The 23,648-nt window shown below is 41.4% G+C and overlaps 1 protein-coding gene across 1 annotated transcript in view; it reads right to left on the bottom strand.

Moving 5' to 3' along the window:
* Window positions 1–1,175: 1,175 nt before the first annotated feature.
* Window positions 1,176–23,648, bottom strand: part of ryr2b (ryanodine receptor 2b (cardiac)) — a 57,301-nt gene continuing 34,828 nt past the window's right edge. Inside the window, exons 72-104 of the mRNA XM_034608814.1 lie at window positions 23,401–23,562; window positions 23,193–23,255; window positions 22,153–22,281; window positions 21,928–22,040; window positions 21,006–21,102; window positions 20,225–20,355; window positions 19,278–19,329; window positions 18,839–18,892; window positions 18,548–18,647; window positions 18,289–18,368; window positions 17,703–17,779; window positions 17,455–17,528; window positions 17,066–17,146; window positions 16,691–16,779; window positions 16,098–16,226; window positions 15,828–15,932; window positions 15,626–15,707; window positions 14,253–15,541; window positions 14,015–14,076; window positions 13,647–13,791; window positions 13,398–13,484; window positions 12,927–13,139; window positions 12,625–12,755; window positions 12,381–12,423; window positions 10,540–10,676; window positions 9,698–9,758; window positions 9,070–9,216; window positions 8,719–8,853; window positions 7,598–7,754; window positions 7,210–7,274; window positions 4,140–4,240; window positions 2,401–2,452; window positions 1,176–1,423 (exon numbers count right to left, since the gene is read on the bottom strand). Coding sequence (XP_034464705.1) covers window positions 1,328–1,423; window positions 2,401–2,452; window positions 4,140–4,240; window positions 7,210–7,274; window positions 7,598–7,754; window positions 8,719–8,853; window positions 9,070–9,216; window positions 9,698–9,758; window positions 10,540–10,676; window positions 12,381–12,423; window positions 12,625–12,755; window positions 12,927–13,139; window positions 13,398–13,484; window positions 13,647–13,791; window positions 14,015–14,076; window positions 14,253–15,541; window positions 15,626–15,707; window positions 15,828–15,932; window positions 16,098–16,226; window positions 16,691–16,779; window positions 17,066–17,146; window positions 17,455–17,528; window positions 17,703–17,779; window positions 18,289–18,368; window positions 18,548–18,647; window positions 18,839–18,892; window positions 19,278–19,329; window positions 20,225–20,355; window positions 21,006–21,102; window positions 21,928–22,040; window positions 22,153–22,281; window positions 23,193–23,255; window positions 23,401–23,562 — 4,539 coding nt within the window. The 3' untranslated portion in view covers window positions 1,176–1,327. The remainder of the gene's footprint in view (window positions 1,424–2,400; window positions 2,453–4,139; window positions 4,241–7,209; window positions 7,275–7,597; window positions 7,755–8,718; window positions 8,854–9,069; window positions 9,217–9,697; window positions 9,759–10,539; window positions 10,677–12,380; window positions 12,424–12,624; window positions 12,756–12,926; window positions 13,140–13,397; window positions 13,485–13,646; window positions 13,792–14,014; window positions 14,077–14,252; window positions 15,542–15,625; window positions 15,708–15,827; window positions 15,933–16,097; window positions 16,227–16,690; window positions 16,780–17,065; window positions 17,147–17,454; window positions 17,529–17,702; window positions 17,780–18,288; window positions 18,369–18,547; window positions 18,648–18,838; window positions 18,893–19,277; window positions 19,330–20,224; window positions 20,356–21,005; window positions 21,103–21,927; window positions 22,041–22,152; window positions 22,282–23,192; window positions 23,256–23,400; window positions 23,563–23,648) is intronic.

Below are 23,648 nucleotides of genomic sequence, written 5' to 3'. Positions count from 1 at the left end.
GATTTGCACTTATAATTTTAATATTCATTTCTAAATGATCTGTTAAAAGGAACATTCCCTGAGTGTCATTGATTCATTGAGAGCGTAAGACTCAAAGACTCAGCTAATGTGCTTCGTTGGCGCAGTGTGGGAGAAGTTTCGATCAGCATTGATCCAGGAAACATGAGAAGAGGCCACGGCCACAGTACAAGGACGTGTGACATCACTATTTTCAAACTGAGCCTGTATCAGTTTGAACCGGTGAGAAGAGACACAGACAGAATCACCAGCAGAAACATTTCTCACATGGAATGAAACTGATTCAAAATGTGTTCATGTAGATTCTCTTCACCCACATGAGAAGAAAGACTTTCAGGACTTTTAAATCATATGAATTCTACATTATTAATTATAGTTACAACAATATGAATGTGTTCGACCTTTGCATAAAGAGGACGGTCATCTGTCGGTGGCCCCCCCACACTCACCATCCCGCTGCTGAGCTCCGTGCAAGTTTCTAACAGTTGAACTGAACCTGCCCCGCTCCTTTAGTAGAGTTATGTGCCGGGATTCCCCCGGAGACTGTCTCCGCTCTCAGTGACGGCACTGAGTCGTGTCACTGAGCTCAGTGATCCACTTCCATGACAACTTTGTCACCTGAGCACTGGGAGACATGCTTTTCATGTTCCATAGTAGCTTATAATGAGAAAGGAAAAGAGCGACAGATGAGGGAAGAGAGAAGTAAATAAAGAAAAGATCCAAGAACAGGAGGAGGAGGAGGAGGAGGAGGAGAAGGATCCTGAAGAGATCAGCACAACAGAAGAAGAGGGAGTCTGAAGAAGCCGAGCAGAGGAGGGTAAAAAGAACAAATGCCAGAGGGAGAGCGTTTATCTGGATGTCACACAGGGAAAAAGGGATGGGAGGCCGTGTTTAGAAAGACAAATCACTTCATTCACAAAACATGAGCTACACAGAGACACATTTCCTGCCAGCAAAGTGCCATGGAGCTGAATTTTGGATTGCCAGCTATGAGATAACGATGTGTAAAACAGTATCCTGTCCCATTACTCTGAATATTTGATTTGCAGCCTGAGGAGAAACATCTTGCCCCCAAAACCAACAGCACATTAACTCTGCATCGAATCATAAACGAGTGATCGTCATCCTTCAGTACCCAAATGCTTTATTAAGGAAACCGTGTGCATAAATATTAAGTATGTGCACTCACTCCAAAGTTCAAAATCAATGCAGTGCAAACACATAAAATTCAAGGCACTTAAATGAGTCCAAGGGCATCAATAAAGATGTCCTCTGTGTGATGACATCATCGAGGGAGGCTTGTTTCCTGTCATCCCAGTTGATCCTCGTATTGCTTCCGGAAACAGTCTCCCACAGGAAAGAATTCCCAGCATCGCTCCTGGTACATTTTCCACACATAGGATTCCTGGCAAAGTCAACAGAGCGGGAACACGTCTTTAGCTCATCTATTCTTTTGGATGAGTGAAAATAACAATCTAAACAGCGTCCACAGAGGATACCGATTTTTAGAGTTCATCTAACGTTCATCAGGCCCCCGAAGGGAGACACATTTTCTGGATTCCACCGAGCCGCGCTCTCATTAATCCACACCTCAGTTAAAAATACCGTGCAGAAAGATTAAATGCGGTACATGTGGATAAGACCTAGGACCCGACTCAATTTAGAAACTGCACCAAATTGTCTAAAATGTTTCAGGCTGGAAAAAAAAAATGGAAATACTTCCTCACTTCATTAATCCTGCAGCGGCACAGTGAGATAAATCAAAAAAATAAATCCAAATGACCCCTGAATAAGAACGGATTTATTCCTCTTAATGTGACACCGTGGAGCGTTTAGAAACACGTCCTCCTCCATTGTGATAAACTTCCATTTCACAGATTTAGGCACAATAAGTGCGAGACACAGGAGGATGAAGATGCAGCGTTTTACACAGTAAGGAGGAAAAGGTTTTCACTGATTCTTTGCTCCGTGCAACAAGTCAGGTAAAATATTTTACAGTGAAAATATAAGAGGACAAGTGAATTACAACATTCGCCCATTTGAAATCTGAAGCACCCATTTTAAATGTATCTCAGAAGTACAATGAAAGTATGAGGGGCATCCCTGGCATGTATATTATCATAAAATGTGTGTGCCAGGACTGATACGGCCTTTGAAGGACAATGTGAATGCAGACTCTGTCTCCACTGAAAAGGTTACTCCACAGCTTTGTCACTTCCATAGCAAACGCTGGAATTAATAGGTCACTGCGACATGGAGGGACCATTGTGGGGGGATATATTTAGGAAATGTGAGATTTGGCCATTACAGTAGAATTGCTGCACATCCTGTGCTCACTTTGACTGGATCATGAGAGTGAAACAGAGCAGAGGACTGTTATACCTGCCCCGTGTGTTCCGTTTCATCCTTGTTAATGAGGTACATCAGAAAGAACCTGTAAAAAACAGAGAAGACAAATTCATGTAGCAGCTTAAACTCCCACAAATACTTGGATTAAGATAAACGCTCGGGTAAGAAGTTATTTAATTAAGAACCAGTGCACAAATCCCAGGATTGTGGTGATTATGGAAGCAGTTGTTAGGTTTTTTTAAATCAAAAACAACTAGAGATAAAAAGCTGCATTTTGACTGACATTGAAATCAGGTTTAAATGTATTTTAATGATTAAAACCTTTTGATGATTGACAATAGGCGATTGATACTGTTGATCACTAATTTCATGAAATTATGAATCATATTGCAGGTGTAGATCTCTGTCAGGGAAACCTAAATGTCACATGAAGCGCCACCACACTTGCATATAAATGAGCGTGAGAGTCCATCAGTGAGTGGATGCAAATGCATCTAGTGGGATCCATACTATTGATGCTTATATAAGCTTATTGCCGATGGCAATTATTGACGTGGCAACAGCTTTTAAGTGCCAAGTATGACAACGTCTTCCAAATAAATGTCTGTCACAGTGAGAAAAGATCTGCGGCTTCTCTCTGAGCGTGAACAAAGACTCTAGAGGCTCAGCATGGATTGTGAATGAAGGTCAGAGTAAGAGCTAAAGGTTTAGAGGAATCACTGGAGATCGGTGACATCACTGTTTGTTAGTCTGCCACATGTGATCTAAGGTACACTGCTGCATGGAGCATGTTCTTCTCTGGCAGGACACCACAGAGGAAGTGTCAAAAAACATCACTGCAAAAGTGTTTTCAAGAGCAACACGAGATTGACCTTGAACAGTTTGCAAGGATCAGACTTCATGACAAACTAACAGGATATTTTAAAGTGTTGCATAGTTTACTATTCACTGTATTTGTATTAGGGTTGATACCCAACCTGAGCCTGTTGGGACAAAACGGGTCCTGATGGGTCAGGCTGGAAATTGTTAATTATATTTGGGTTCGGTCACGTTGGCTTCGCTACCTACTTGATTTATTTTTACAATGCATGTGCCAATAATTGGGCTCAAGTCAGGTTCAGACGATGGGTTCAGATAGAAGATTGCGGCCCGAGCTGCACTCTGGTGTTGTGGTGGAGCTCCTTGACATTTTAAGCAAACAGACCAATATTCTGGACGACCTGCTCAGACGACAGTTTTCGATCCTAGGTCCTGTTGTCAAAACAGTGAGATGTGCAGCTTTTTATCTGATTGTTATCACAAACCTCAGAGCGAGATTCTTTTAACTGATGCACGTATTAGTAAAAAAAAAGAAATTACACAACACTAAAAACAAGAAAGAGTGTGAATCTAAACTATAAATGCAAGTGCTGAGGTGAAGATAAGACAACAGGTCTTGAAATAAACAGAACAACACAGACTGAATCAAAGTTTGGCAGAAATGTTTCGAAGGGACATTGTGTTAAACATTCAAGTGGGTTAATTATAACTAAAAGCAGAGATAGAAGTGTTATAGGGTTTTTTAATGTTCTCCTTTTTGTTTGCAAGTTTTAGTGACGGTGCTGCATGCATGATATTTACACGTCTCTATATCTGTGAAATGTGACATAACAAATGCCTGTTTTTATTTTAGTAACAAGACATCAAGCTGCGGGGTTCAGCCTTTGCAAAAATGATTAGACTCAGACGACGGCAACACGAGGCCTCGAAGTAGTGAGCATGAGTCAACTCACAGATAGTTGGCCAAGTTGTGCTCCTGCAGAGTGTGAGTCTCAAAGCCATGAGGGACCGTATCAAAGTATTCACTTCCTATTCCACATATAAAACATTTGGTCTGCAGGAAGAGAGATATGAGACACCTAATGATTCAGTAAACAGGCTCAGACAAACATGCTCTCTGGAGTGTATGTTAAATAAACAACATCATAATAAAATCAAAACCTCGAGAGCAGAGGCCTTTTGTTTTCATGCTCATTCTGCTCGCACAACAACATGACGCCTTTAAATTAGCTTCTTCTTAAAAACCCATTCAAAAGACGGCCACAAAAGGCAAAAGACTAAATACATCCAGGATTACTGGCTGCCAGCTCTTCAGGACGTTGTCAGAGTAACAGTTCTCTCTCATGGGAGCAAAATGAAGCCGTGTCTCAGTCTCACGTTGTAATTATACAGTTTAAAGAGTCATAAAATAAATTATAACTTCACACATATAAACCCCAAACAACCATTCACACATACAGACAATTAAGAGTCTCCAGTTAAATTAATCTGTCTTTGGACGGTAGGAGGAAGCCAATGTACCCAGAGACAACCGCCCCCCCCATGTTTTTCCAAATCATATATTTGATCCGTGGTTTACATTTACAGTTTCATGTCATTGACTATTCTTCTCTTTGTGTGGAACAGAGCAAAAGCCTTTAGTACACATACTGCAGGTGTGGAGAATATCGATGGAGGAGAAATACCACAAAAAAAGAGAGGGAGTGGAAATCAACTGAATCTGACATTAAAACACAGGTCAGTAGAACATGAACATTAGAATGAATTCCTAAGTATTAAGTTTTAATATGTTTATTTCAGGAAAGTCAAGATATTGGACACAAAACAATGATGAAATAAGGTAACAGAAAATAAACAAAGAAAAACAACTGTAAATCTTGTAAAATTTAGAAGCGATGCCATGTAAAACTGTTGTTTAGGTATTTTACTGATTCAGTACGTGGTTTAGTTTTAGATCCCCAACATGAATTAGGTAATTGTGTCTTTGATTCATCAAACAGGTAAATCAACCCGGCAACATCAGATCCATTGGGTGAGCAGTTAAATGTTAACGGCTATTAATAGATTGTGGGGGCGACACGTGAACCCTTTAAATTGAGAGGGCAGCTCACCGCTCTTTTTCATATCATCAGTGCTGCCTTGTTTCCTCAGTGACTCAGCCTTTGATTACCTGTCTGCCTCTCTTTGGACACGTCTGTGTGTTCCTACCACGGCCCTGTTGTCGATCGTCAGCCTGTCTGACCACACGCGTCTCTTTTAACCTCCCGCCAGCAGAGACACATTTCACAGTGTTCTGGTCACACCTGTTGTAGCCTGTATACCACCCGGGGATACAGGCACTGTAGCTCCCTGATCAATAAACTCTGCAGGCTGCAACAAAACAAGCGTTCCATTTAACTGTGGCTCACCACCTCTGAGCAATGTAATCTGTGGAGTTGTAATTAAGAGTAAAATGCAGCTTCATTTGCATTCTACGGCGTCGAGCCTCCGCTTAATAAGTTCCAAATGAACATTTTCTAACAACACCAACACGTGCAAACACGAGGCAAAGGCTCGGGAAGTGGAGAGCAAATAACAACTGAAACTCTAATAAATAAATAATGTGTATTATAAATATAAATTGTATGTGTGCTAATTATACTGTCAAATGATTTTTAGATACCAGAGATTTGTTTTTCTCAGATTGCACTTCATGCAACTATTACCCACTAATGAAGCTTAGCGTAAGTTCAGTCAGGAAGACCTAACCTGCATACTGATCAGCTGATTGTGGGAATTCCTAAATATCCAATCAGGTCTGGCGCGGTCTCTTTCAGCCAGTCATTCAGCAGTTGTCAAACTTTTAAAATCCCTTCTCCTCTCTTCTGCAGTCAGCTGTCATTCAGTGACTCGCACAACCCCTCCTCCACCCCAATCTCCTCCAGTCTTGAGAAGAATACTCATCACCTCTTCCGGATCCCGACCTCAACTGATCGTATGTACTGTATAATGCCACATCGTGTTGGCAGCGATCATGGACCATGATGATGTATCCAAATAGTATCAGTGGATCATGACAATGGATCGTGGATTATGGCGGCACCCGGTCATGTTGGCAGCTGATCGCGGACCAAAAAATCTACAAGACTGCCTGACAATATACCTATTACTCGTGGCATCCATTGCACTTCTGTCCATCCTGGAAGAGGGATCCCTCGCATGCGGCTCTTCCTGAGGTTTCTACATTTTTCCTTGTCAAAAGGTTTTCGTAGTTTTTCCTTGCTCTTGTGAGGGTTGAGGGCAGAGGATGTCACACTTAGCGAAGTCCAATAGGACAATGCTCATAATATGGGCCATCCAAACAAACGATTGACTGATGAACCACCACCAGTGTCTAGACCCCGGGGGGGGTATTCCTGTTCGATGCTCTGCTCCACCCCCTTCTAATCCTGATGACATCTCACAGGGGTCTAAAATGCCAAAGACTGTAAACATTCACAATACTTCTGTGCGTTTGCCAAAATAAACATTGTTAAATTGGGAATCAAGTCTCTCCTGATTGAAATTATCCAGTCGAAGCAATTAAGGGTGTTCTCTGATTAAGGCCAGTGGTCTGATCCTTTCTTGTGACGAGAGCTTGCACAACAACTGCCAGGTGGACACACTTTGAGCAAAACATTACACAAAGAAGCTCAACCACCTGACCATCATTGTTTTTATTCTTGTCACATTTGATCACACGTGTTTCTGTGAGTTCCCAAGTCTCTGGGATCCCCACTAAGAAATAGTGAAGAGTGTGGTACCACGTCTCAACTGGATCGTCGAGATGCCGTTAACCTGCCGTTATGACTGTGGTTCCTGAGCTGCTGACCTCAAATGAACCTGCTGCCGAATCATCACAGTATAATTGGTCTAGAGAGGCTCATCAGATAGTAACAGGATATATAACCTTCAATAGATTTTGTATCTAGATTTTGAAACACTACAAAATCCAGGGTACCAGAGAGTTTGTGTGAGTGTGAGACGAATTTAGTTAAATCTTACCTCCATATCCTCTTTCACCTGTTCCTGCTGGTCACGAAGCTCCCCAAAGGCATCAATTATCAAGCCTGAGAAAAGGGGCACAATTGTATCTGTCTGTATCTGTTTGAGCTCAGCTATGCATGTGTGTGTGTGTGTGTGTGTGTGTGTGTGTGTGTGTGTGTGTGTGTGTGTGTGTGTGTGTGTGTGCATGGCAGCGCTAGTGTGTGAACGAGAGGAATCAGGGAAACCAGATGAAACGAACAGACACTGTATTTTTTCAACTTCTCATTAAAAATGTATCAAGTGTATTCCAGTCAAAAAATTGAGACTAAAACGTGTTGATGTGTCTCGATGAAAGTTTTTTCAGAGGAGCTGTCCTTGTAAAACAAACACAGCGTGTGGGACGCACCTTGGATGATGGCCAGGAGGATGATGATGACGAAGAAGAAAAACGTGATGTCAAAGACGATGCGCTCCACCTCAAACTCGTCTCCGGCAGGGTCCTCAATCTCGTCGCCGATGCCTCCGCCTGCACGCACCCCCACGTACATGTGAAACATGTAGCACTGGAAGAAGATGTTTTTTTTTATTGTCTCGTACATCGAAGAGGGACAAAAGTGTTGTTTCTCCAAGTGTCAAAGAAAAAGCTGCATGTGAAATACTACAGAATCGCCGTCTGGGGACAAATAAAGTTGTTTTGAAATTGAATTAAAGCTGTATAAGAAGATGAGAATAATTTTGACACCTGTCTCCTTGTTGACCACTTTTGGGTTTGGGTTTTGTATGTATGAGACTGGAAGGATTACCAGGTCGTGTAGCAGAGACTGAGCTGTGCTTTCAAGTGTCAAGGATGATGGAGCAAACTCGAACAAAGGCAGAATTAAAACCAACTGCAAACCTTTCGAAGAACATTTACAGTTTGATCGTTGTGACTTCTTTTGTGAAAGTTCAAAAGGAGACGAAACAGCAGAGAGTGAGATGTTGTCTGATGGATTCATTTTTAATCGTGTCGCAATCCACTGGTCTGAAAAGCGTTCTCGCGATGGTGCTACAGCAACTGAAAATTACTGTCGCTAAAGTGCTTCTAAAGGTGCGACTGGGGATTTGATGTAATATCCACTGCCTCGTTTGACAGAGTTTTATTCAGATGCTTTCACTGCCTGTTCGCCTGCTTACATGAGTGACAGTGAAGTCCACATTAGAATAGGGCAGGTGAAGGGGTGTTAATGTTGCGAATAGACAAACAAAGAGCTGAGCATTGAGGGGCTGCGTTCTATCCATGTGTCTATCATTTTATGGAAAAACAGCGGGAGGACTAAGACAAGAGGCTGTTCTCGCTTCAACAACGGGGGATCACTGTCAGACTCCTGCTCTACCACTCTCCATCCTTGCAGGTAGAAAATGGTGTGTGTGGCTGTGTTAGGTAAGATGAACAGAGAGAGACAGAGGAGTGGGTGGATAGATGTGGAGCGACATAAGACTACATGTATGTACGAGTGCGTGCGAGTCTCGATATGCACTTGAACTCACAGTGAGCATGTCATTGCACTTCATGTCCCGGGCGTCCTTGTCCTCGCTTTTGTCGTAAAATTTCCGGAAGAAGTTAAAGGCCACGACGGTGTAGAGATAGACCACCACCGCCAACAGGCCGACAGTCAGGACCAACTGACACACGCACACAAACACACACAAAATTATAGACAGGACAGACAGAGGCAGATGGTCTCTAATAAACGCTTCTTCATCTTAGAAAAGCCCCAATATAACCCTACGGCCAGAAAGTAAACATCACATGCATGAGACCTATGAACACACATCGAGACAGATGGAAAGAGAATTGAAGACAGACTCCCCCCCCCACACACACACACACGCACGCACCTGTTTGCCATTGTGTGTGACGGAGGAGAGGATGGTACGGAGCGTCTTAAAGCCCATGGCGATGTCCAAAAGGTGGGCGGCGAAGAAGAAGTTGTTATAATGACCCAGGACCGACATAGCCATGTACCAAGCCAAGTACAAGAAGGACTGTGAAAACACACACACACACACACACACACACACACACACACACACACACACACACACACACACACACACACACACACACACACACACACACACACACACACACACACAAGCACACACACACACACACGCACACACACACACACACAAGCACATAAGCACAGTAAAACAGGCAATTTAGATTACCAGGCCTGAAGGAGAGACAAATGTGTATTTAAGATAAGGCCGAATCACAGGATATTACCACCGTCACTCCTGCAGCATGTGTGTGATTGTATTAGACATCATGGTATTAGCTCAGAAGAACACAGGATTAAACAAATTAGAAATAAGCCATAAAACATCACATGTGCATATCACATTATCTGTTAGCATGAACGTCAGGATGTGACACCTTTCTCATTGCTTTTGTAGGAACGAGAACGCACACAAAAACAAAAACGCACAAAAGCTTGACAATATTAGACACAAGTGAACTTACGTGATCGGTGAACATAACTCCCAGCTTCCAGACCTGGTACTTCATGTCAATGGAGTTAAATCTGAAGTAAACAGAACCATCACGGACACATGATGGTAAAAAAGCATTAGGTCAAAATGTCCGAGGCTTGAATCAGTGCCCGGACGCGACAGTGTCTTTTCTAAAAGAGTACATCTGTTAGGTGGCTTCAGAATACCCTGTTCTTCCTCAAGTACAACATAATGTTCCAGGACCGTCTTTTGTCACCGCTCTTAGGTAACACACACACATCTTCCCAAAGGTAATATAAGTGCAATGGCTATTAATAGTGGCAAAGGCCATCAAAAAGCAATCGTCTGAAATTGTACTTCAAGGTGTGACTAACAAGAGCTGGTGTTAATGTTCATCATCATCATCAGGAGTCACATTCACCTCTACAGTAGAAATGCATTAGAGAGAGAGCTGGATGGATCGATTTCCTTATTCCACATTTTTCTTTTGATATCAATATCAGGTCGCTTGTATGTAAACACACTCGGAGATTTCCCTCCAGAGAAGGATGCCACATGGCTATCATCACTGCACGCTGCCTAAAGAGCAGCCAAATACTCAACTGCCATCTGCACGAGCTGTCTAAGTCGAGGATCATCTCTTATTCATAACACAATTGCTTGAACAATTATTTGAAGATCTCACGCTTTGATGCAGTATGCGTCAGTGTATGCAAAACATAAACAAGGGGGAAAAAGACTTACATGCCATCCTGTGAAACTCTATACAATGCAAAACAAATGACAGACTAGATAGCTGCTTTTTTCATGTGGATCTCGTCAAGAAGGCAGAAGTGCGAGGAGTCTACTCACACAGCCCCCCAGGCAGTATCTCTCCTGAGCCACTTCCTCTCTTTCCTCTCACAGCTGAAGTCTAAAGCGGCTTGGTCCAGGCCGAGGAGTTCGCTGATCTTCTCGTGGCCGTAAAACTCACCGTACTTGTCCATCACCTGACAGGGCGAGAAGATGGGTTTATATGGTGCCTGAAACAACAGCTTCTTATGTGTCTTTTTAACTAAATACAGAATGACAAGCTGAATCCTTCTGCAGTCTGTGCCATAGTATCTGTACAGCTTGGCTCTGCTGACAGGAGGATGGTGCTGCTTGCAAGGCGTGATTTCTAAGGGCTGTAGTGGTTGTGGCCCCAAAGCGCTTTGAGTGGTCATCAAGACTAGAAAAGCGCTATATAAATACAAACCATTCACCATAGTTGCATGCAGATATGTGTAAAGGACTGATAAGAACACATAAATAAAAATAATGCGGTAAATATATAATAAGTATTGATTCATGTGTGTGAATATGTAAATTGAACCATGGCTGGTATATGTTTATTTAACTACATCATAAGACGGATGCAGAGTTTCTCCTGATTGTGCTGTGAGACTTCAGTCATTTGATTTATTAATATAAAACAAGAGCCAACAAAAGTCTAATTTCATTGCGGAGCCCATTTTGTAATTACAAACATAAGCACTTCAGCATATGGGAAGTAATATCCACAGCCTCCAAACTCAAAATTGGATTAGCAGAAACACTTGAAGGCATTATAGCATTTATTGTAGTGCAGGCTCTTAAAATGATGCAATACGGAGTTTTAAATGCAATGTGGCAGCGCTAGACGTGCTTTATATAGGACGAGTCCCCCACTCCCCCGGTAAAGAAGAAGAAGCGGCCGTGTATTAAAATGCAAAGTCACTGCCGGCTGCTAGATGCTGGCTCTAAAAAATCTCTAACTCCATGGAGGTGAATTGAAAAATGTGCCAACTTGGCTCAATGACAATGAAAAAAGTCAATATATTTCTTTCCTAGGACAATGTGGGACTTTCTTTTAATGTGGGTGCTTGTATATATAGATGGGCGACGAGACAGCCCCCGAAAAGTGAGGCCAAAATGCATCAATCATCCCCTGGTGGCTGGTTGCAGTATTAGGTCATGAATCCCACCTCCTCCCTGTCAGTAGATGGGACATGGACCCAACTAAAGTCAGAATATGGATCAAACAAACGGTTTTCAAAGATGGTTTAATCATTTTTAGAAAGCTGAGACTGACTTGCGACTGGTAAAATCTCTGTTTCTTGGAGACTGATAAATATCATTCCACAAATTAAGAGCGTTTTTTTTCTTGTTCACTTTAAGTCAAGTCTGGAACAATATGCAACAGAATGTAATAAAAGTGCTCTTTTTTTAAACAATATAATTCAAAAGCGGTAGGATTTGGCTCTGACATCTGTATTTGGTTTGTAAGACACAACGACAATGTGTCAACTTCAGGATTTTAAATTAACTTGTTCTCCTACACTTTTAATTAAATTTATTTGAGAATCCGCCAAGTCAATTAAAATGTTCTTACAAAATAAAAGATGGAGAAGTTTCTTAAAAACAAAGACTAATTTAATCTGCCTTCATAACACCGGAGACAATCTGAACGAGGAAGCTCAAAATGCTGCTCTGTCTCTGGAGACAATAAAATCATTATGTCACCTGATGAGGGAATAATTACCCCTGCCATTAAATGCTTCATTAAATCTCAGTTAGCTTCTTAATGTAGTGTCAGCAGGTGAAATATGCACACAATTCGATACAGTATATGCATAAGCACATCTAGGATTGCATGTATATTGTTGCCGTGTGCACAGCCTTGAAGATCTTACCTTTCTTTTTACAAATTTATCCCAGTAATTACTTGGAAATGATCTGAAAAGACAGGAAATATAGTATCAAAAACATTATTAATGAAAATAAATTGATTAAAATGATATTGACAGCTGCACCATCACTGTGAGTCATTCATCCAATGTGTAACATGATGATAAAAAGGTGCTGGGAACTTTAAGATAGAAACATGTTTTCATTTGAGTGACATTTGTGCAGTGGATCATGTGACTGTGAACATACGGCGTGTTAATGACCAGTCGGTCCCATTGCCCTTTGATGTCCTCCTCGGGGGGCTGCTCTGTCACATACAGTCCATCAAACTCCAGCCTTCGCGCCACTTCCTTCTCACGTTTGAAGATCACCAATGGAACCTGTCGTTTAAAATCCCTGGATTAATCTCGGCTCTTTTATTATACACAAAAAAACTCAAGCTACCTGGGTTCAAGCCTATTAAAATAAATCAATATGATATAAATCAATATCAATTAATTTAAATAGTAGAAATTACTAATCTGAAAAAGTTTGTGCTTCAGCCGACATACCTTGAGGCAGTAATAACCGATAATGCAACAGAAGGAAATGATTGTGTGAACGACAGCAAGGAAGCAGCGAGACGGCTCCATGAATCCACTGCTCTCCTCCAGCACAAAATAATCTCTGCCCTCATTATTGTCTTCAGCAGCAGCGTCCGCGCCTTCGCTGTGGACAAATGTGACCGCTCCTTCCTCTTCTGGTGGCGCAGGCAAGGACGCTACCTGAGAAGACAGCAAGAGACGGAAAGTAGAGGGATTTCACCAAGGACAAATATTTATCTATTTTTCAAATGTTCAAAATATTGTTTCATGTCAAAAGTAAATATTCACTCATTTTTATTTGTCCAAAACATTCACAGACCCTAAAGAAGTATGAACCCCTCTGTACATTCAACTACATGTCATTGAATACGTTATATTTTTCCAAACTTGATAAGACAAAAAATATTTATCTTCGAATTTCTCTCACAAGAGCATCACCTTGTAGAAGAGGAGGATGAAGTTGATTGCAAAGGCCACAAAGAGAGCCAGTAAACGCATGTTATAGAAATTCCTTGCAAAGTAGTTCTGGGGGGGGGGAAAAAGGGAAAAACATTCAAGTGGTCATGTTACTTTATATGTTTGTTTCTGTGCATAAAGGATAAAGGGGATGTAAGAGTGCATCCGTCTCTGAGTTCGTCTCTGAGTGCAAAAGAGCACAAGCATGTATGAGTGTATTTGTATTATCACCAGCAGGCTCTTGTTACAAGTGCTCATCATCTCCCAAAAGGCTGAATGTTGCCTCTCTGGTTCCTCGCAGCTATTAGGGCATCTCTTGTCCCTCCATCCCAGCTCCACTCTCTCCTCCTCAGTTTTCTTCTCAGATTCCATCCCTCTGCAAAGAGCCCAGACAAAATACATGTTCATTGTATTTTGACAAGGGAGAGATGAAGTCAGACTTTATTTCTCAATAAAAGAATAAAAAAAAGTTATTTTTTAGTGTGACACCAACACTTAAATTGACAATATATTTTTTATTGGTTTTAAACCATTCATGTGCTATCATCAATACCAAGTGTTAATTAAAAATCCCTCTCTTTGAACAGCCAGAGACTCACTTCTCTAATTCAGGCATTTTCTCATCTTCTGCTTTTTCCTCTGTGGCAGCGTGGGCCTGAAACTGCTGTCAATAAAATCATTATGAGAAATGAAAAACTAATAGGAATCAGTTCAATATCAAAGCAATACAATTAAGAAAATGAGGCTGAACAAAACAAAACATGAGATATAAAACCCATTGAGCACCATAGATACTCATTAGGGTAATCTGATATACAAGATACAAATGATTCCTACCTTCCTCTGATGCTTCTCAGAAGAATCAGCCGCTGCTCTGGAGGTTGCGTTGAACAGGTCAGTCAGACTGGCAGTGAGATCCGGTGTCATGAGTCTGTATTGACCTCCCTCCCTCTTCACTTTGAGGCCGAATATGTCTGACATTACATCCACCTCCCTGGAAGAGGTCGCAACTGCCCCCTGCCCAATCTCCCTCAGTTCCCTCTGAGACGGGACGCAGGCAGAGTACTTCCTGTGCCGATTCACACCACTTGGTGCCTCCATGACCTCATCAAGAGTCGGCTCAAGGATGCCAGCGAACAAATCAGATACTCTCATCCGTTTGGCTCCCTCAATGATCCCACCACTGACGAAGGCTATGTACAGCATATATGTGATGCAGCGAATAACAACACAAATGCATCGGACATGAGCCATGAAAATGAATCTCAGGAAGGAAACAGCTGACACGACGATATCCTTCAGAGTCATCTTCATCAGTGTCTTCAGGGTTTTTAAAGAAAGTAGACATGTCAGCAGTAGCCACCAGCGATATATGAAAAATGCTCCTCTATTGTCCAAGTCTTCTTCTTCATTCCTGCTCTTTTCGTCTTCTTCTTTCCCAGCATGCCTCTCTCCGATGTCTGAGCCAGATATCTGGGCAGCGAGCTGCATCTCAAAGATGGTGTCCTCACAGAAATTGACAAACATCTCCATTTTCTCCTTTTCTCCCCCTCCGTTGATCACATCAAAAATGAACTGCCTCTTGGACTCTTTGACCTGTGGCTTCTCCCACTGTCTGCGGCTGGACTCACTGATCTCAAAGTAGACACGTTCAATCCGCTTTCCGCCGCCAAGGATCTCAATTCGTCCTAGATAAGGCTGAAAGTACGTCAAGACACACTTGGCCAGTTCCAAAAATGTCCTCAATCGTGAATCGTTGGGCATGTGCTCGGACAAATTGGTGAGGAGAACAGCGATGCTGAAGCCGATGTCTTTGGCCGGCTCGTGGAAGCGATCCACAAAGGCCTCGTAATCCACAATCTCACCTTTGTCTGTGTCCGTGCAGGAGAGGAGGAAATTAGTCTCAGCTTGGGAGAAACGTCTGCAATTTTCCATGGCTTTCTGAAACTCCTTCCTGGATATGCAGCCCTTACGATCGGGGTCGTACTCTCTGAAGGCATCTGAAGAGGTGAAGTCTTTGAGTTTGAGGAACATGTCAAAAAACCGGAGGATCATCTCCACATTGCCTGACGACTCCACCAACATGTCCACCATCTGCTTTCCAATAGTTCCATTGACAACATTACCTGCAGGGAGGAGAAATTAAATACCGGATAAAATAAAAAACTTTTAACACAAAGTATAAAAAGCTGGATATTTGGAAATCTTACCTTCTAACATGGACAGCAAAAACACAACCATATCCTTGTGTAAATCCATCAGTTCCTTCAGAAGCTCTATTTGCCTTGAATCCTGTAAGTAATAAAACACTTTTGACATTGGCTAATTATACTATCTATTCACTCTTACTTTATTATGGAGAATATTGATGAATTTTAGAGTGAAATATGCAGAATGCATGTGAGTCGATACCTGTGAGAGCTTCATCTGCATGTGGGCAAAGACGTGGAGGAATCCCACCACAGCGTCCCACAGACGACTGTGAGCCAGACTCTGCTGGTTCCCGGTACACGGGCCCTGGATGAACACATTGATATTTTTGAGCTGCTTCATTAAAAAAACATCTCAGCTCATAAAAAGACACGACATAAATATGTATTCAAAAGAGCCAGAAGGCAGCTGTAGTCACGCTTAAGAGCCAATATGCTGTGACACTGTAACATGTGATGAAAACCGACTGACCTGGATGTACTCTGTGAGCGTGTTGAAGACCTGCTTGGACACTTCGATGGCTTTGGAGAAGTTGTGTTGGCCGTGTGTATCAATCACAGGTTTCCCTGAGTAGTACCAGTAGAAATCACTGATCGATTCCTAGTGTGGCAAAGAAAAACGTTATCACAATATTTTGATCGTTAAAAAGACGACGACGACTATGAAGAATATGAAAAGATTACAGAAATAAATACCTCATTGGCGGAGGTAATAATTACATTATTACCTCCGCCAATGAGGTATTTATTTCTGTTGTGTAAGCAGAAAGACTACTGGACCGATTTTATTGTAACTTAGTGGAAGAGTGGGGATCGGGCCAAGGAAGAAACCATTGTGAAGTGAATTCGATTACGGGGTCAGATCAACTATTTTTGAACTTCTAGTAATGAATTTAAAATTAGAAGGTATTTTAACCCACAATCACACAGTAGCTCAGTAAAAGCTTACAGGGATGATCATTCCAATAGAAACATCTCTGGACAATAACTGGAGCAGCTGTTTAAAAGCTCTGTTCGGTTCGTTAGTCCAGCGCCACAAAGGAAAACCTGTCTCTGCAGGCTTACCTGTACTCTCAGTAAATAGTCCACGGTGGATATGATGATGTTGACCGTGGTGTTGTTGCCTGATTGTGTTCTCAAGTAATTCTGGAAATCTATCATGTGAAGAAATGAAGAAAAGTCCTGATTACAATGTGAAAACAACATTTCATCCTGTGTGGACAATGTGATCAGACAATAGAGCAAAGCCAGTGTGTTGCACAGGAATATAAAGCAGTGCTCAGCTCTTATTTCCATCTTTTAAAAGTGCAGTCGAGGTGAAAAACCAAATTCTTCCCTTCAAATATCTGTTACATCATCGTCCTTTATTCCACAGAGATTCATTTAATTCACATGCACCTTGTGACAGTGGGCAAATGGAAACCATGTGGGGCAAATCACCTGAGTTGTGTCCTTCACAGAGCAGTTGTAGAAACCGGAACAGGTCACAGGTTAGCTCTTTGTCAGGCATTACCTTCTCCCCTGGGAAAAGAGATTTGCATAAAAGGCCGAGATATAAAAGGATAACGTGCGAGGAATGGAACAATACTGTCGGAAAAGGTAAGACAAGACTGAATGAGAGATGGAGGGAAACTGGGTCACGATGGAGTGAAGGGAGACAGCTGTTGATAATATTCAACACGGTGAAAGGCCGAGGAAAGAATAGGAATTTAGAGTGGGAATTTAGAGAAGGTTCAAGGCCATGGATCTCACAGCTGGCTCTTCTCCTGTGACATGGCTTCACAGAAATGGATTTTCATTTTATTTAAATTTCCATATGAATACAGTACCTGAGCTCTCGTCCATGGCCATGCCTAATCCTTCTGCTTTGTTCTGCCTCTCAAATGCATTTAGATCCAGAACACTGGATAGGGGAAAACCAAACACACACACACACACGCACACACACACACACACAGAGAAAGGATAAGCAACGCTGGTGCATTTTTACCATTTTGATCAATCAGTATCTGTAACCTGTCAGCCTTCGATGACATGTGACAGACCTTGTCAGAGGCTTTTTCCTACATTCACTCACCTACACGACCGCATGAGTCCAGCCGTGCTCTGAAAGAAGCCGACGTCTCGCTTCTCTCGGAGATAATCCAGCATTTTCTGTCAAACAAAGGCATCAAAGACAAGGTCTGACAAATGTGGAGAGATCTCACCTGAAGGTAAGATTAGGTGGAGATTATTCTTTTTCATTACTGCAAGAAGCTTTGCTGCAGTGTCTGTGAGTCACGGCACCGTGTTTATAGTGAGATGCAGAAGTGATTAGTCCTTAATGAGGAAGAATTCAACATGCTGAGGAAAAGGAGCTTAATTTAGACAAAAACATAATTGCAGGAAAAGACAATGATAATTTAATATTCATTTAAAACAGACTTCAACAGTCAACAACAAATTTTACTAATAAACATGATTCTAACACAGAGAATTATTCTGTTTATATTTTAGACCTTTTCTCCTGCACGCAATTTACATGGCAGTCTAATCGAGCTTCTGGAATGACCATATTTTCATGTCATCTCATCTAATCTTTAATCTTATTTATGTTCATTCTAATCATCTTGGGGGATTACTCTATTACTACAGTAATAGGGATAAAAACTGCAGTATTGTACCTGTTGAACTGTGGCATTCCCTCCGTTGAGAACAGCAATACCCAGCTTCAGAGTCGGGGCAATGGTGGAGCCCATGGCCCCTGATGGGATGCGAAACAAATACTAACAATGACTCAAAAGAATAATGCCCAGATCACGTTACCTACTTGTAGGATGGGGGGTTCATTAAAGGAGACAGAAACTTCAACAAATACAGAAATTCCTCTCACCCAAACTACAGACTAGACTCAATATGAGTAATTTACACCATCCTTCCTACCTTTGCTGGCACTGATAGTTTGGAGAACCATCTCTGAAGCTCCACGAAGATGCAGCCGGGCCTGCTGGTACAGCAGCTGTTGTTTCTCCATCTCCTTCTCCTGAGCCGTAGAATGATCAGTTCATGTACATCAGTATTTTCACACTGCTACGAATATATTTTTAATAAACTGACTGAATAAATGTTCAATCGTTTTAAGTTATTATTATCACACTATAGAGAAAATAATACGATGAAAACATTGTGCCACATCAAACAGGTATTTTTCTCAGTGAGAGACCATTCACTCACTTCAAAGCTTTCCACCTCCTGGTTTCCACTGTCGTCATCCTCTCTGTGGCAGCTCTGCAGCCGACGGACAAAGCAAGGTTGAGATGAAAAAAAGACGAAAGAAAATACAGTAAATCAATATAGAAAAAGATGTAACATTTACAAATGCACTTTGGGTCATGTGGTTACTGTACTGGTATCTGACCTTTGACCCAGTACAAGCAACCTTTGTAGTAGCGACTGGAAAATTGAAGATCTTTTAAATTATGAATCTTGTGAACACTTGTACCGAGTGTTTTTCTAGCCTCGTAAACCACGAAATTAATAAATATAATATAACCACTCATTTCTCAGACAGTAAAACCAATCAAATAATAGTATCATATATATTATTTAGTGCAGGTATTTGAAAATAACAGCGTTTATAGACTCATTTAGATCATTCTCCATGTTCTTTTACCTTGGCCATAATAGCAGCGTAGGACATGTAAAGACTGTCATTTCCAAGCTTACTGTGGACAGAGAAGACAAATGAGATAATATCAGGACAGATGCAAGCAGGATTCTTGAACTGGCTCGTCAGTGACAGGGTCCAAGCAAATGTGCGGCTGATCATCTATGGATCCAATCATACGGCTTAAACATCGTCCTCTTGATTGCATAACTGAAAGGACAACCGTCTCGAAGCAGCGTGTCTTTCCTCCATGTGAACATTTTACCCGGTGGCATTGAACATTTTTATCGATCGCCACCAGTTCACCTGGAATGTGGCTGATTACATCTGAGGTGGGAGTGGGAGTGCTCACCCACCGCTACTGTCTTTAGAGTGACTTGGAGCAGTTAATTTAATGTCGCGGCCTCAGAAATATGAGCGTATCTGGTGTGAATGAGTGGAATGTGTGGGACTCTGAAGGGATCAAATTGAAATATCACAGCGACACCTCAATGGGATGGCTGGATCTAAACATGCATAAATAAAAGAACACTGCAGGGATACTAGAAAAATATTTAGTTACATGTTTGTTCGACAAGCAGCATGTGGAGAAAACAAAACGCCAATGAAGATTTCATAATCTGCAGTTTCAATTAATAACCTGAATACAAAAACAACACAATTAGAAAACTAAACTGCTAATACTCTATTTTAAAAGTAAGTAAGAGAAAAATCCACATGAATAGAACCTGTAAACATTTCTGCAGGGTGAACTTTGAAAGAAACTGAACAAAGATATCGCCGATTTCAGGCTTTTCAGAAAACAATGGCCACAGATGTTGGACACAAAAAATAAATTACCCTTCTGACCAATTTGATATGGATTTTCAGTAAGACCAGTACCAGTGATGAAAGTGGAATGGGGTTTTTACTGCATGTGATCTTTTATAATGAACACACACACACACACACACCTCCTTTCCATCAGCGCGCTTCGACTGAAGAGTGTAATGAGTTGTAGGAGGGGATCGATTGGTTTGGCACCTTCTTCTACATCCCTTTCTTCTCCTCTGTCGCCCCCACACAGCTCCATCACTCCTTCCTTCTGCAGTCCAGAGAGAGAGAGAGAGAGTGAAGCTACTAATGCGTGCTCTTAAATAATGCCACACACTGACCATCCACAACCCCCTGGTGGCTGACTGCTACACACAAACACAAAAGCACAAACGTAACAGGATCGTGGTTAAGTGCACACAGAGGACAATAACATAGGGAGATTTAAGCCTCAGTGCATCGGCGACCTGGTGAAATACCGGGCATCACAAGACGTTTTAACTTTTGTGTGGAGATACGCCTGCTTGAATACAGTTACACATTTAGTGCCAGGAAGCATGTCGATGCTTTAATGGCTCTGATATTCTGACAATCCTGTCTAAATTCTACACAACAATACTACTAGTTAATAAAAAATGTATGCAGTATTTCCACACTGAAAACACAAAGAACATAAGTATACCCAAGGATGTCAGTATACATTTTTAATTAGCTTAGTTGTTATTAGTATATATGCGGCAAAGTAGGCGAGATTTATATTCAACCTGGAGGATAAAGCTGCCTAATCAGGGCAATAAATTAGCTGCTAGTTCGTTATCACAGAAAGGCACAGTGAATAAAAGCCTATAAAGATTTTGCTCTTTTATGTAGACGTTAATGCAGACATGTAGTGATGTCAATATGGCCTCCTTTTCCACTCACGGCTAAATCCTCCACCAGCTTCTCCTCAAAGCTGTGGTCTTCAGCTGAAATCCAGGATTTATTGTAGCCTTGGAGGAACAGGTTGACAGCTCTGTGCCTGGAGAGGAGAAGAGGACGAGGAAAGAGTGAGAGACATCCAGAGATTTATATTGTCCCCCATTCGCATCTGACAAATGCAAATAAATAACATTGAAAAACAGGCGGCATAGAAGGAAACTATTAAACCACAAAAAAAAAGCTCTGATTAGACTCATTATTACTAATTCGTCAAGGACTCCTATGCCTGTCCGGGGTAATTATACATCCAGAGTGAGGGAGTTAAGAGTCCTGCGCTACCATAAGCTATAGCTATTATTCACAACATGCAAATATGCCAAAATAATATGAATCTATCACCTGTGATCCACAAACAGCCACAGGGTTTTAATATGCTAATGTGTTTGTTCCCTTTGCATCTGACACAACTGTGACTGATACCCTAAATAAGTTTCACATTACCTCTCCATCACACGCGTGTCTCCTGAACCACGTAGAGCTGCCGTTTTACGTGCCTGAATAGGTTTGTGGTTCTATTGTGCTTCTGTACAATCTAATTCAGCTTCCTCAGCGTTTATTGTTCAGAAGAGTTTTTTTCAAGGCCAAAGAAAACTAATGTTAACAAAATGTGATGACATGATGGTTTTTCCCTGACTCATATTGACTCATATATCAGTGGGTCAAAGTAAAGCTGTCACTGACAGGCTAAACAAAGTTATTGATTTAAAAACTCTGTCAAAGACTAGTGGATTACCCTTAATCAAAAATGTTCATTCACTTCTGTGACAGGCTCAGTTAGTTTTCTCTCACTCTCAGACAATCAGACAGGAAATTGGCCTGAGCCGCACGATAGTCTGAATTATGTAAATGCTTGATGTTTCTGTACCTGGGCAGGTTGTAGAGAGGAGCCATCCTCAGGCAGGCGACCACTGCTCGTTTCCTCTGCTTGGATAGGACCTGCTGCCATGCTGGTTTCTTACCTCTCTGCGGGTGTTCAACCTGAACCCAAAACCAAAGAGAGATCACAGGGCGATGTACGAAACTTCCACTATCCAAAGAGGCTTTGATTTGTCTTATATTTATCATACATCATTATATATAATAAGCTCACCTGGTCCAGGTAATAAAGGACACGAGCTATTCCCACAATCCTGTCTACATTCCTCTGGGTGCCAGTGACGGCCTCTGACTGGTTCGGGTGTTCAGTCTGAATGGTCTCCTGCTTCAAGCTGCTCGATGCCTGTAAAGATAACAGTATTTATTTCTATTTTTCTAAGGTGCTTATATTTCAACCATTCAAATAAAAACATTTTCAGAAAAGCTGTCTGGACACAAGTCATTTCTTTTGAGGCAATAAGTGGCAAAAGATTGATTAAAGACCTTTAACAGGAAGGAGTTTGTTTGGAAATGGGCAGACTAACAGTCATCATTAGGGGATATTGTCCTTGATCTTGCTTTTCTCATTTATTTTAATTTGTTTGCTTGAACAACGAATAAGACTCACTGTTGATTATTAATTCCTAACAACCAACAAATGATGACAGGAGGGGCTGTCCTAAGATACACAACTTTCTGTTTAAAAAGTTTGTTTATGCGAATGAGAAAGCAGAATTTAAGTAATTTTCATCCCTGACGTATGAATAAACAGATTTATCAGCGAGTGATGAATAAACAAACACTGCGTGCATATATTGTGCAGTGTGGTGAGTAAATCACATGGATGTCTCTGGTGAAGAATGAGTCATTGATTTAGATCATTGAAAAAAGCAGCCTTGGATGTTACCGGCTACGAGAGCATTCTTCAATCTCATTTCCCTCACACTTGTTGCCTTCCACAAATTAAAAGTCACATGCACTCAGGCATGTCAATGAATATTCAGAGTGTCTGCAGAATGTAGAAAATATATGCACTTCGTTTATTATCTGAGCATAGTGCAAACAGGAATTCATATAATCAATGTTATCAGATTGTTCTTGTTATTTACACTCTGACTTAGCATAGACTGATGCCACTAAGATCAGTCAACATATCCTTTAGGATTGTTTTTAATTTTGTGCAAAGACATAAAACCTCCCAAAATGAGTTCAAACACATACTCAGTCATATTGTACAAAAGGTCTTTGACACAAAAAGGTGTTTTTCGGTTTTACCTGATTCTGAAAGTGTACAAGTCCGTGGAAAACATGCTCTCGAATCTCATCTTCAGTGTTCTTCTATGGAAAGACAACAATTACCCAGCATTAGATATACAATAAATACCAAAAATATAAAAAAACAAACTCATTGCACTGTGATTTTAAAGTTTTTTTCATCGTGGCAACTACATTAATTCTAGAATTGTTCACATTTCCAACCGACCTGAGAGAAGCCGCTCTTAGCCAAAGTGATGAGGCTCTGGTCGTTAGGAAAACAAACCCTCAGCCCCACAGGGAGCAGTCTCTTCACAGACGCCACAATGAGAGAGGTTTGCGCTGAATACCGATCCCCCTTCCTCTTCATCCTCCTCTTCTCGTGGTCGAACTGAGTGTTTAAAGGCCATTTAGTGATTTCCTACAAGATGCATTTCTTACATATCAGTGTCTGCTTAACATTATAGCGTTAAATAA

The sequence above is a fragment of the Hippoglossus hippoglossus genome, chromosome 15 (assembly GCF_009819705.1).
Source record: "Hippoglossus hippoglossus isolate fHipHip1 chromosome 15, fHipHip1.pri, whole genome shotgun sequence".
Lineage (NCBI taxonomy): Eukaryota > Metazoa > Chordata > Actinopteri > Pleuronectiformes > Pleuronectidae > Hippoglossus > Hippoglossus hippoglossus.
This window is presented reverse-complemented; position numbering and strand designations above follow the sequence as displayed.